At 37.4% G+C, this 14,928-nt stretch overlaps 1 protein-coding gene across 1 annotated transcript; it reads right to left on the bottom strand.

The window, feature by feature from the left end:
* Positions 1-368: 368 nt before the first annotated feature.
* On the bottom strand, positions 369-10,460 carry LOC110786023 (uncharacterized). The gene is made up of 5 exons (XM_021990532.2): positions 8,719-10,460; positions 7,111-7,321; positions 1,541-6,328; positions 790-862; positions 369-681 (listed from the first exon to the last, which is right to left on the bottom strand). Exons 1-3 carry the CDS (start codon positions 8,875-8,877, stop codon positions 1,554-1,556), a joined length of 5,145 nt encoding a protein of 1,714 aa, XP_021846224.1. The 5' UTR covers positions 8,878-10,460; the 3' UTR covers positions 369-681; positions 790-862; positions 1,541-1,553.
* Between the last annotated feature and the right edge of the window lie 4,468 nt (positions 10,461-14,928).

Here is a 14,928-nt window from a genome sequence, read left to right as displayed (position 1 = left end):
TTATCTTAAGACTTTTCTCATATGCCATGTCAGCTTTTCACTAATATTTAATTAATTAAATTTTGTAAAGACTTCTCCAAACTCATCCAAATTTAGATCTTCACCCCTCAAACTCATTTAAAACATCTAAAATAAACAATATCTTAAGTTTTTAATTATTTAACTCACACATTGAGTCTTAAGTTGAGTCTTAGTTTTTCAAGATTTTAAGTCTTAAGACTTGGTGCTGATGTTGCTCTACATAAACATTTTAAATATTAAGAACACATTGAAAAACTCGTGCATCGCACGAGCTTCAACACTAGTATAACTCAAATTGACAGGGGTGATTAGAAGAATACACCGTATCAAAAGTTTAATACCAGGAATTATACTTAAAACTGTTATTATTTCCTGAAATAAAATCAACAAAACATCTGAGAACTCGATACGATGATAAAGCTGCTGTAAACAAGTGATACTATTTGTCTACAAGACTACAACTATATTACAACGTACTGACACAGCAAAAGTCAGCTGGTCTTTCTCAGACAAAATCAGCACCTTTAACATTGTTCAACAACGCCATTCCTAGAAAACTATACCAACACGCTTACAAAAAAAAAAAAAAACACTTGAGAAGAACACTGATGAGATCATTGGAATGACTGTCCAACACAGGTTCGGCACAATGTAAAGTGTCTGAAATAGAAGCCACAAAGTTTATCAATTTCAGAAGAAAGAGGGCACGGCACAGAAAATGCATCATCTGATTCATAAATGTGAAATAATTACTTGTAAGATGTTTACCTGTTCACGAAGAACCGCAGTAGAGCCATAACTGACAGGTGAAATGATGGCAAAACCAAGGCTGGTAGCAAATCTTCATGGCACATTAAAATACAAATTACCAATTAATTAGTATCTTGTTCCTTTTCAGGGAAAGTATTGTATTCCAAACAAATAGAACAAGTAATGACAGCTACCTAAACAAACTAATCAAGTTGAATTTATCATCATATTATCATGTAGAGGATTCACAAGTGTCTGAGATTATATCAAATATATTAGCAAGATTAACACGAAACTAACATAATCATTTAAGCAAGCCCTTAACTTGACAATATAGTAGAAGAAAATCAAGAACATAGGAATCATAACAACTCGCCAATTAAGAAAAATAGTAACAAAGCAATGACATAAATCTAAAAACCACATAACAGTTATACTTCGTATAAATAACACTGATTTCCAGAAAACAAATTATCAAACACAGTTAGCAATATGGAAAGAAAGAACCGACTATCATCATATTATCATGTAGATGTTTACAAGTGTCAGAGCCAACAAGATTAAACAATTTTATAAATAACACTGATTTCCAGAAATACCATATCAAATATTAGCATATTTATTTTAGCAAGCCCTGGACACAAACACAAAACTAACATACTTCGTTTATATTTTTTGGCAAGCCCTGAACATGGGCAACATGGGCATCATGATATAAATCTAAAAACCACATACAGTTATATTAACAAAATAAATGGCAACAACGTACCAATGACACTGCATTAGCAGGAAGGAAAGACAGAGCAAAGGAATTCTTCATCCTCTGGAAAGATCTGCAAATTCTTCGACGTCATTAAAAACTTAACAGCATCTTCATCAAAATCCATTAAGACTCCGACCTTAATGAGATCGGAAAGTATATGAATTTTATCTTCTTTCTCCCATAGCAATCCTTCAGATATCACTTGAGAGAACTTCGTTGCATATTCTAACTTGGTTGCATAATCTACAACAGCCTTGTCTGCACCTGACCAGTTGAGTTTCTGGGTGAAAAACTTAGAATTATCTCTCTCCCAGCGAACCATTTGACTTGTGCTAGCTGTAACATCGTCACCCGAAGACATCTCTAGAGTGTAGGACATTGTTATAGGCTTTGTTGTAACAAAGACTTTCACGGTCAGGAGCATTTTAACAGCTTCATGCCTGAATTTCACTTCTGTGTTCAATGAGGGGTCAGATAGAAATCCTAAAATGATCATTACAAGCCCTTTAACAATAAAAGCATCCTTCAACTTCCCCTCCTCCAGTTCACCTAAATCCACAGCAGATAGCTCCGATATGCTAACAGAATCTGTAATTTTCCTTACACCAATCTTGGAATAGATATCAAGAAGCATAGCTCGAGGAATCGAAGGCAGGTCTCCCACAGGAGGGCACCAGACAAAGATAGAGTACGGAGAAGACATTTCAAAAAGATTCTTCAGTAAGAGATCATTTGGAAGAAATATATCCTGCTTTTTACGCAACAGAATATCATCAGAGCCTTTGGAATCCGCAGGAATTTTGGTCACACTCTCAGAAAATATTTTCTCAGTTTTCTTGCTCCAGTGCCTAATAACATGCACCCAAAAGGCACGACAATTGACATGTGATATCACAAGTCCCGAATTCTCCCATTCACTCCAAAGCTCGCAGTAATGATCAGTTGAGGGACAGCTTTTAACATTAAAGGCTTTGGCAAAGAAATCAAGCAGCTCAGGCTTGTTATACTTCTGATCCAGAATACACAACCTGGAGCTGAAAAGATGGTTAACATCATGCAGAACACATTCCTCCGCGGTTACCCACACACCATCAACAGAGCTTGTCGGGAACCAAATACTCGCAAGAGAATTAGCATCAGGCTCCCAGTCAGTTTTACTCAGGAAACTATATATATGCTCAATCTTAGCAAACTCACAAAGGGACTTGATGTGAATGGCAAGTAGTGAGCTCGCATCAGTACTGGACATGTCTGTGACAACTTTAAGAACAGAAAGCTCCTTCTTATAGGATGAAATATTCGCCCCATAGTACTCTTCATCAATGAAAGGCCCATCACATCGCTGCAATAAAGACCCTTTCTTGGGATCAAACAGCATGCACTCTTTTGGGGACATACAACCAATAGTGGTCTTCAGCCACTTTGTCTGATCAACTTGTACCAAAAAATTATCTGGAAAGGAGTTTCCGCTTTTTAGGAATCTTTTAACACATTCAAGCAATGAGATGACACATTCGGGAGTTATTTCTCTAGGATCTTGGGGGAAAAAGATATGAGAGAAAACAAACTGTGAACCTTCCTTGAAATCAGTCGTTACACCTATGCTCTTCAGCTCATCCTTGAACTCATGTATGTCTTTCCCATAACAACTCTCCTTGTCATCAATAAAAGGAAGCAGGGTGATCCCAGAAATGGGACGCCAATCTGTATCATACAAAATGCAATCCTTGGGCGACCTAAAATCCCCAAGGCGAGTTCTTAACCATCTAGCTTCAAGAATATCAGCAGGGATGGTGTACAGTGTATGCTTCAACTTTTTATAACAAGAGATTAGTGATAGAGAAGTATCATTGGTAAGCTGATGAGTTGAAGCTCGTTGCGTAAACATACTAGATAATGCCTTAGTTGCACTGCCAAAATCAACAAACACCCCAATTTTCTGCAATGCTTCTTTAAACTTAAATATTCCGTCCCCATAAAATCTGTTATCGATGTATGGGAAATCCTCAAATATCTGCAATATGCACCCCCATTCACGGTCAAACAAGAAACAATCACGGGGATACTTGAAGCCGACACTTGTGCTTAAGCATTCAGAATTTTTCATCATACCCACAAGTTTTTCTGATGCACGAGAACAGGATGTAATGCACTTGAGAGCAAACTGGAGATGGTCAGGCTTTAGAGTCCTCCAGCTTGGCGAAGGTTTAATATGGTCAAGCACAATCTGATGATTTCCCTTAAAACCCACAGTAATACCAAGTAGTTCGAGCTCAGTCTTGTATTGAAGAATGTTATTCCCATAATATTGTTGATCAAGAAAGGGAATCTGACTAATCACTGAAGCAATTTTCCAACTGTCATCAAAGAGAACTGTTTCAATAGGGGATCTTTCACCACATGAAGTCTTCACCCATTTCACCTCTTTGACGCTATTTACAATCTCATCCACCGAAAGCATTTTCTCCCTCAAATATCTTATGAAATCAAGCATTGCAATAACCTTGGTTCTAGTCAAATTAGAACCTTTGGCCAAAGCCATGAGATGTTTCCCAATAAATTCACATGCTTGACCATAGTCAAACATCACCCCAATTGCTTTTAATTCCTCCTTGTAATCATTGATTTTATAGTTATAAAATCGCTGATCAACTAAAGGAATGTCAACCATTTCGGAACCATTCTGTAACAAACTTCCCCATGATGAACTAGAAAGAAATGACTGATTAGGTGGTCTGTACACAGGAGAGCCGCTCATTGTAACTCTTAACCAGCTTCCTTTCTCAATGCAGCTCAAAAACTTATCAGGCATTTTGATGCCCTTGTATCTTAACTTCCTAATCCATTCTAACAAAAGGAAAACATTATCTTTTGTCAATGGCCCGGAAACAGTTGGGAAGCCAGCATCTGGAGGGCATACGTCAGGAATATCAGAAGCACCAGCATAACTTTTGAGAAACTCCATCAGCTTCTTCTTATCTGGAGTACAGTAACCAGCATATTGCACAGAATGCAAATAATCATCAGATAATACCACATAATCCTGATTCCCCCAAGAATTGGAACTACCTATCAGATCTACCCATTTGCTCCCATTAGCAGGAACTAATACTCCCTTTCTTTTCACAGATACACCACCATAACTGTTCACTAGTGGCATTTCAGCACACAACTTTTGTACCTCTAGCTCACTCAAAAGTCCTTTCGAAAATGAGTAATGTAGAAAATGAGCATAAGCAAATACCATTCTGCAGTTGTTACTGAGTGAGTTTTGAAGCTGGCATGAGTAATCATAGACACTCAGGGTAACAACTTTTACAAAGTCTTTCAACCAGGTCAATACACCATCCACTCCTACGCAACCCTTTTGCATCTTCTCAGGTAAGAAGACCACTCCTGCCACGGATCCAAATTCTTTGCTCCAGTCTATCATCCATGAAATATGCCGTGCATCCTGGGATCGACACAAAAGACCACTCGATTGATTAGATGCATCATTAATGCTTAGAAGTGATACATCTCCTGAAGTGCCTACATATTTCAGCAGGGGTATACTTCTCATAGTGCTTTGTTGAAAGTGTGATGTCCAGTTTTGCGCAAGGAATTGAAGCAACTCGATATAAATGTCATCCCCTACGCCCAGGACAAGATTACAACTCTGGATGCACTTTGGATACCACTCTTTGCCAACATGTTTCACATCAAGGAAGGTGAGTGCATTGTTATACTTGTCTTCATCGAAAGAAGAATGCAATATATGCTTTCCTAGGGATGAAAGATTGTGCAGTTTGATCCCTTCCTTCTTTGCCTTCAGCAATATCTTCCAAAAAGAACGACTCAACCGCCCAACTTCCTGAGGCTTGTGGAATATTTTCTGGTCAGAGTGTGGTTCAGATGGAATAATATTTTCCAGTAGCAGTTTTTCCCTGATTGACTCCCTGACTGCATCTAATTTAGGGTGGCACGCGGCATTGACAGGCAAGAAATCAAACATGGAGGCCAGGCAGGAGGCAGGTGCATCTTCCCTCGTTTTTACAAGAGTGATAAATGCATTGACAAAAGCAGTAGGAATGCAGTCAAGAATCCCTTGGTTCCATATGTCATCCCACAAAATAGTTTCTCGAGATGATGGAAGAAGAAAATCTGCCTGGATTATGAAAGGCAAGTTTGTAACCGTCTCAGTGGGAAGGTATGCATAGATTCCTGGAGATATCATACCTCTATTCAGACGCTTGCCAAATGGAAAAGCCAATGTAATAGGCCACTCCTCAAGTTCCATCCTTTTTTCCACCTTGTTTTCTTCCTTGACACGAAACTTCTGCCTCCACATATAGTAGCCACATTCACCTTCAGAACCACGACCTTCTTCTTCTGCCGTCAAATGAACTGTATACGACTCAGCATCAATGTCCTTCTTTGCAACTAAATCCCTCTCAGTAGAAATAGAAACAGCTCGTATAGTGTTAAGGGCCGGATTTTCATTGTGTTCCTTAACTGAAAGACGCTTGATTTTGGAAAGAAATAAGAGTAGCTCAGGATGGAGACTTGAAAGCTGCTCCTTAACAGGTTTGACTTTATCACGCTTCAAAGGCAATATCAATGTTGTAGTCGGAAGGGTTCTATTACAACCATACACTTGCTGGATATCAGATACAGAGGGATAATCAACCCACTCAGGTACTATGTAGGCGATTTCACATTCAGGACATGGTGCTTCATTAAAACGGATTTGATAGCCGTTACTGAAGATATAGGGAAGAGATGTTAACAGAAACACACTCTTGAACCCAATACCTGTGACAACAAAAAAAAACACAAAACAGATTTCATACTCACAAGTCACAACTTGACAAGGGCATTGGATACGAGTAGTGTATGTAATAGTGTAAATAAACAACCAAAACAAATCAGGTCTTGTAAATTATAAGTTATGGCAGGGTTTAAGAAATCCAAATTAACCAAAATTATCGGCCTGCTTCATGAAAAAATATTGGGTACAAAAGTATCTTATATAAAGAAATTAAACAATGAACCACTGTTTCTGCATTAATGCTCTGTAACTGCCACTCCAAAATACTAGGCTACTAGTATTAGAAATATCCTCAACAGTTGGGCAAGTCAGATTATGGACTAATTTAGGTGAGGTAACTTTCAGAATTTTGTAATACAATAGTATTGGACTGTAGGCCCTCTAAAAATTTGTAATACTCCCTAGTCCTCCGTACTTAGGTTGCTCAATCTCCTTTTTTTGGTTTGTCCCCCTAAGTTTGAACCATGCCATAAAATGAACATAAAGGATCACACCTTTACTTTCACAAACACTACTTTGGTCCCGCCAATTTTCTATCTCGTCAAGGCAAGTCATCAATCCATCCAAAATTTTAAAAGTAATATTTTCCTAAGGGGTAATCTTTTGAGGGACGGAGGGAGTAGTACATAGATTGTGCATGCGTTGAGAATAATTTCAACAAGAAAGGTATGTTCATACATATTTGCAAGTTCCAAGAACTAATGAGAAAGTAGACAATTATTTTCTGCCACATTTACATTCTAAACCATGAGTTTGGATAAGCTACCTTTTTCTCCAATGTAACCACTTTTGCGATTGCCAGCCTTGGTAGAATCACCAACATTGCAAATTGATTCCATATTTTTGGGGGAAAATCCGTTTTCATTATTGAAAATCAACAATGTAGCTGTAGCCCCTGTGGCTGTAATATCCCGGGATGTTATCAAGAACTCCAAGGATGGATCAACTCCTGTTGGATATTCATTATCTTCAGCATTCTGCATAACAAAATATACACTTGTTACTTTCTTAATGTCGGTTAGAGACATAAAAGCACTGATTTGAGACATAAAAGCACTGATTTGAACATGTACACATTATACACCAATAAACCCAAAGATTATTATTTCACAAGGTATACAGTAGCTGGTTAAGAAAACATGAACGTATTTCGAAACATGCACCTTTGTTGTTTTCTCATGTGAGTATGTCAATAACATAAAAATTAATTAATCAAGTTCGTATAAATTTTTGTAATTTTGTAAAAAATTAAGTAATCAATTTTGTAACGCTTAAGTAATCGTCCAAACCCACCTGACCCACATCAACTCCTAAAACTTGTCTAAACCCACCAAAACCACATGACATGACCCATCAGAGTCACATTAGAACCCAAAACGTGTGGTAACCCACCAAACCCATCGGAACCACTTGACCCGCACAACCCACCACAACTCACTTAACCCACGACCCATTACGTATAGTGTCAATTTTTTCCAGCACAACCCACGACCCAACCCACCCTAACTTTGACTTAGGCGGGTTGTGTGTCAACTATCACTGACCCACGACCAAGTACCAACCCACCCAACCCGCCATGTTGGCCATCTCTACACAGTATACACAATAGCAAGCTAAGACAAGTATTATAAATTAATTAAAAAAACAAAAGAACTATATCATTACTTATTTCAGGGAGTTTAACATATACCAATCTAACATATACATAGTAACCAAAGGAGGGAGTACTCCGTATGATACAAGGGCTTTTTAGAATACGCCTCGTTAATCGAAGAAAAACGATGGGTTAAGTTTAGTGATGAACCAAAAAAATATTAAAAAGTAAGCCCAAGCCAATATATAAATCTCTTAGTTATGTTGTGTTAATTTGTTTTCCTTAGTTTTCCCTTCAAAAGTAAAAAAAAGAAGGTTATAGAAAACTAAGAATTAGCAACATCACAACTAGCCAACTAGGGATACCTTATTTAATATGGAGTAAACAATTAACCTAACAAGTAATATAGATTCATTCTTTCATATTTCCTCATATTTCTTTAACTTCTATTTCTTTACATAAAAATCTTTCCTTTTTTTTTGGTAGAAATGAGCCATATGTCTCTACATAAATCTATAGTTTCATACTTTTATATTTCCTCACACTATCACATCAAAATGGCTTCCAGACAAACTCCTAACTTAGGCAAATTTTCCATTTTATTGAATAATAAATATTGTTCTGATGTACTCATAACCCAAAATTTTCCATTGAATGGGTTATTCAAATACAGTACTACATTTTCAACTTTGTTTATGGTCTCGAATTCAACCCGATTAGACAATTTACAAAAATATTAAAATTCTTAGAAATTATAAAATGAGAAAGTAAAAAAGAAACCTGAATGAGTTCCATGAGAAAATGAACATCTTTGGAGTAAAGTTCAGCAGATAAATACTTGACAGCCATTCTTAACGTATGACTTAAAGGATTCTTCCGAATGCCAATCTCAAACCTGGTTTTCCTAATTTCTTCAATGTGTTGTTTCGCAGCAGCCATTGTTGGCTTTTGTTTACTCCTCCACAATTCAAAAAAATTCGAAGAGAAAGATTACAAGAGAAACTGAGAGTCTGAGGAGTAAGAGATAGCACAGAGAAAAAAAACAGGGCTATTTATAACCAAAAAAAATACTTAGGGTGGAAGGAAATTAAGGAATTGTACGGGAAAAGAGACGTTTTGCATGGCTTCTGATCACTGATTGGTGCATTTGGTCATCGTCTAGTCATTCCTCAACAGGTTTTCTCCCCACATTAATTCTTTCACTTTCCCAAAGTGTGATTCTAAGGTTGTCGTTCCATTTGCTTCTCGTTAGTTATCAAGGTCGTGTGACGGTTTTCAGCAGTTAACTACGGAGTACTACGGACTATAGTTATCTATGTCCTTTTGTTTTTTTGTTTTTCTTTTCACTAGTCGTTAAATTACGTATATAATACCACACATAAATATTAAAAAGGAACGTAAAAAGTAGTTAGTTATCGTACGATATCAAACTTAAAGATTAAAAAGGAACTAAGGGAATTAACTACACAATAGTTATTGAACTCGCGCGCTATATCCTTGTTGGTTTGTTTAACCTAGCCGGGTGATTTCAAATTAATAACTGTTATTGATGAGTAGTATAAATCACATAGCAAAATCTTAAATAATTATCATCTTTTTGTTCTTTACGTTTGATATTTAACCTTACTTCAGAGTAGTTTTTTAAGACATCTCACATTTATTCTGTTAACTTCAAATTATATCCCATTAACCTCATATCTTATTCATTTAATTCACTTTTTTCGTTTTCTTTATATTATTTTTTTTTTCAAACATTTATTTACCAAAATGTCATACGAAGTGTTATTTTATACTATTCACAAATAACCTTTATTGATACTATCCTAACCTACCCTGCTCTACAAAAAATTCACAAAACAAAAGAAGACTGATACTTGACTCTTGATTCAATGACGTCGCGTACCTAAATTTTGATAGGAGTACTGTAGTTCTGAATCTAGTTCCTGGGATTCGGAGTAGTTATTAAACTGTGGGATTAATTTTCTAATTAGAATTTCGATTTACTTTGTATAGTACATTAGTACTCCGTAGTTTAAATAAATATCATAACTGAAGATTACGCATAGCAAATTAGCAGGAATAATCACAACAACATGCCAATTTAAGTGAAACGAATTATGTGTATATCTAATTTACATTTGAGATAGGTAGTCTAGTGGGGGATTAAACCAGAGGTTAATTAGAATCACTTGCCTTAGCCTAAGCCGCTGCCGAAAATCGCGGGCCGCCGCCGAAAGCATCTTCGGACCACCGTGGTTCGCGGCCGGACGCTGCTGCCACCTCCTTGTTGGTTGATCGAACGCCTCTTTTTCATTTTTTAGGTTTTTATCTCGGTATTTGTCACTCTAATTTGGGTTGATTGAGGCAGTAAAGGAAATGGGAATATGGGTTGGAGTTTGGCAACAGAAAACACCTTCACTGATAGCATCAAGTCATCAACATTCACCTCATTTACCATGATGAACAATGCATGGGAAAGTTTGAGATTTTTCACCTATCTCTCCTGTTTTTTTCACCCAAATTCCACTCAAGTTACTTTTCAACCAAAAAAAAACTTGTACTCTCTTGTCTATTTTTTTCCTTTACCTTTCATATTTTGCACGTATTTTAACGACTAACTAGTTTTTAGGCCCGGACGATGGCCCGGATACTACATTAATAACATTAACGTTTACTTATATATAATTTTTTGTAATAATAACATGAAACATGTAATAGCTTAGTGGTAAAAGCTTTATTGTTTAAACTCAAACTCATGAGTTCAAACCTTACACAAACCATGTTTGCCATTTTTATTAATGTAGATGAATATTACATGGAGAGAATGACCCATAAGCAGAGCGTCACGTGTCACGTACACTTTCTTGTAAACGTCTTTTAATATATAGGAGTATAGAAGATTAACGTGCATTGAGATTCCTCTATTTTTTCTATTTAAACAAGACAAATTACGCATATTTATAATATTTTCATTTTTATTAAAATTCTGATATTGGAAAAATGAGAAAAAAAAAATTAATATCCTAGTAGAAAAGTGTGAGATATTAAATGACCCAATGAATTAATTGGTTAAAATAATCATTTGATACAAATTTTGATAGACATTTATGAGATAATATAAAAGGAAATGTAAACAACATTTTGGAACACCCAAAAAAAACCGTAAAGATCAAAAAAGAGATAGAGGGAGTAACTTTTCTAAATTTTTATCACTAATTTGATAATTACCATATTTAATCTTTTTTTTTACGGTACCATATTTAATCCTATGTGTGAATATAATGATACGGCTTACCCTAATACGGGTGTCTGGGACTCATATATATAATAATATCGTACAGTAGTACAATTACGAGAATACTCTTAGTATCCTCTATTACACCCCCTTAATCTGAGTAGGGGGAACCACGTGCAGATTGGACCTCAAAAACTCAAAATGTTGACCAGACAAACCTTTCGTAAAAATATCGTCAGCGATTTGTAACTCAGTAGGGACATAACGTACAACTAAATCACCATGAGCAACACGCTCCCGGACAAAATGATAATCTATTTTGATATGTTTGCTACGATCATGTTGAACCGGATTCACCGTAAGATAGGACGCAGAAACATTATCACAAAAGAGCTTCATATATATGTGTGTGGACTACGATTCCCAATTCAGCTAACAAGGAACGAATCCATAGAGTATTTTGTACCGTTTATGCAACAGCGCGGTACTCTACTTCTGTGGAAGATTTGGAGACAGTGGGCTGCTTCTTCGAGCGTCGGGAACGAGGTTGCCTCCAAGAAATATTGCATAACCTGTAGTGGAACGAAAACTATAAGGGCAACCTGCCCAATCCGCATCTGAGTAGGCAATCATGAGTGACATGTCTAGGGCGGGGCGAAGCCATAGACCGTAGTCTGAAGTACCCTGCAAGTACATGCATATACGCTTAACAACCAACAAGTGAGACGTGTGGGGTGCATGCATAAATTGGGAAATTAAATGCACAACATATGTAATAGCATGTCTTGTCATAGTCAAGTACTATAAAGCCCCAACCATACTGCGATACTCAATAGGATCGGATAATAAATCACCATCTGTAACAGAAAGTGTGGTACGACTGGGAAGAGGGGTACGCACAGGTTTAGCAGTGTGCAGATGGAATTTCAGGAGTAAATCATGAACATACTTTTTCTGACATAAAAATAAACCTTTGGAAGTACGTATTTCCTACACTCCTAGGAAGTAGTGTAGATCACCTAAATATTTCATAGCAAACTCGACAAACAAATGGGAAATGAATTTGGTGATCAAAGGAGCCGAGTTGCCTGTGATGATGATATCATCGACATAAAGAAGAAGATAAATAATGAATTTGGCACGACCAAAAAATGAATATAGAATTATATGACTGACAACAAGAGAAGCCCTATTGCTACAAAAAACAGTTGAAGCGAAGATACCAAGCTTTAGGAGCCTGTTTTAAGCCATATATTGCTTTCCTAAGACGACAAATGTGTTTAGGAAAGTTGGGATGAATGAAACCTGCATGTTGTTTCATGTACACTTCCTCAATTAAATCACCATGAACGCATTTTTAACATCTAACTGAACGATGACCCAATTTGAGGAAAGAGCTAAAGAAAAAACCCACCGAATAGTAGTTGATTTAACAACAAGGCTAAAAGTCTCAGAATAATCTATACCTTCTTGTTGGGCAAACCCACGAGCGACCAGAGGAGCCTTGGGCCTAATCACATGACCGTCTTTGTCGGTTTTTGTCGTATAAATCAATTTTTTATCAACCAAGTTCTTAGACGCATCAAATGGTACTAAATCCCAAGTTTTGTTGACAAGCATTGCATTAATCTCTTCCGCAATGGCTTCACGCCAATTCGGAATTTTATTAGCTTTAGAAAAACATGTCGGTGTCTTTTCTTTTTCAACTGTACAAAGATTTAATATTGATTTCGGTTTATAAATGTCGTCTTTAGCACGTGTTCGCATTTCATGAACATTGCGCGTAGATGGGGCCATGAAAATACCACTTGAAGGCGGTGCTTGGGATGGGGAGTCATGGATATTTGGAGATGACAACAATGGGTCAATGGGCGTTTGGGCCTCACTAGACTGATGGTCCATATATGGGTGGGCCAAGGGAGGGGGGGACGGTGCTGAGTTGTCCAACTGGGCCGAGGGTGTGAGGCTTGGGGTTTGTTAGGAAGTCAAGCTAGTGTGGGCCAAGGGAGTGGGAGTTGAAAGACTAGTGGACCGAAAAGGGGAAGGGGGCGCTGGATTGTTGTCCAGTTGGGCCAGGGGTATTGGGCTTGGGATTAGAGGTGGCCGCAATTCAGGGAAGGAAGGAAGGCTGGGCCACGGTCTAGCTGTGGATGGGCTTGTCTAACCACGGGTAGGTTGCGACTGACTACCAGCAACACGACCAGGCAGACTGGACCACGACTTGGTTGTGGCGTGACCATCCTTGCCACGGTCAGGCTGTGGGCAAGACTGATCCAACACAACACGAGGTAATGTAAGGCTATCATCTATAGGTAATGCAATGGGATGGATGAATGGAGTATGGGCTACGCTATGGAACAAAGACGATGGTAATAGGAGGAGAGAGGGGTCCGTATCACTAGAATTTATCAACGACGATGGACGAGATGACACTATAGTCCTATACGGAAAAACCGACTCATGGAATTTCACATTTCGACTCACGTAAACACGACCCGACTTTGTATCATAACAACTATAACCCTTATTATCCGGAGCATACCCAATAAAAACACATTGGACTGACCTTGGAGTTAATTTATTTGACGATTTTGCAATAAAATTCGGAAAACACTCACAACCAAATACACGTAAGAACGAACAATCATGTTGTTTCGAAAATAATTTTTCAAAAGGAGAAGCACCTTTCAAGACAGGGGTCGGCAATCGATTTATTATATATGTTTTCGTATACGCAACAACGACCCATAGTTGACCGGGAAACAACGACTCAATGAGCATTGTTCGAGCTAGTTCAATTACATGTCGATGCAAAATGTGTGACCCTCCCTCCCCCTGTTCTTAAATTTCACTAACATATTCGTAGACTGTCTTGTCTTCAAGCTAAATCTCTAACATAATAAACACTATCTGGCATTTTTTTTATTTGTTTCCGAATCATCATCAAACATTTGTTAAGGAATCAATCACTATATGAGTATGTTTGATGTATGCATGATTCCCGCTTGTCTCTCAGATACTCCCAATGTTAAAAATGTTGAAGATCATTCCCCAATTAAATATAGTAATAACCCGATTCAGAATCACCAAATAAATTAAGTTGGATTATCGATATTAATTACAATCGTAAGCTCATCATCATAAAAAATGAAGATTGTGAGGTAAGTGATAGTGCAAAACTTAGCCAAGATCCTCTTGTGTAACAAAAAATTTCACAGTGATACAAAATCAATGGCGATGCCACAGCTGATGGCGAGTACAGTGATGTGTTTGTTTCTTTGGTAGTATGAGTGTTAGTGAAAGGAAGAATAAGGGGGGAGGAGGAAGAAGGAAAATTAAGGAAGAAAAAATTGCATCCATGGAAGAATGGCGCATAACAAGAAAGAAGTAGAAAAAAGAAAGGGAACAAGGGGACCACAATTAATTAAAATAACCGGATATAACAAGTTTATATATGAAGAAGACTAGTTAAAGAGGTCTAGTTAATTAGTTGTATAGTTTAGATTATTCTTATGATACCCCTAATGACTGGTTTAATGAATTTAATATACTACGCGAAACCACAAGATGCATATTTCTTTTAGGAAGAAGCTCATTTCCTAAAAAGTTTCACATTAAGTGTGCTTGACTGGGATAAGTCTTGGATGGGTGACCTTTTGGGAAGTTTTCACATGGTGTGCATGAGTGAGGACAAAATGCATCGGAAGGACTTGTATTGATTCTCGAGGACAATTGTTGACCCTTGATGAGTATGG

This window comes from Spinacia oleracea, chromosome 5 (assembly GCF_020520425.1).
Source record: "Spinacia oleracea cultivar Varoflay chromosome 5, BTI_SOV_V1, whole genome shotgun sequence".
Classification (NCBI taxonomy): Eukaryota; Viridiplantae; Streptophyta; class Magnoliopsida; order Caryophyllales; family Amaranthaceae; genus Spinacia; species Spinacia oleracea.
This window is presented reverse-complemented; position numbering and strand designations above follow the sequence as displayed.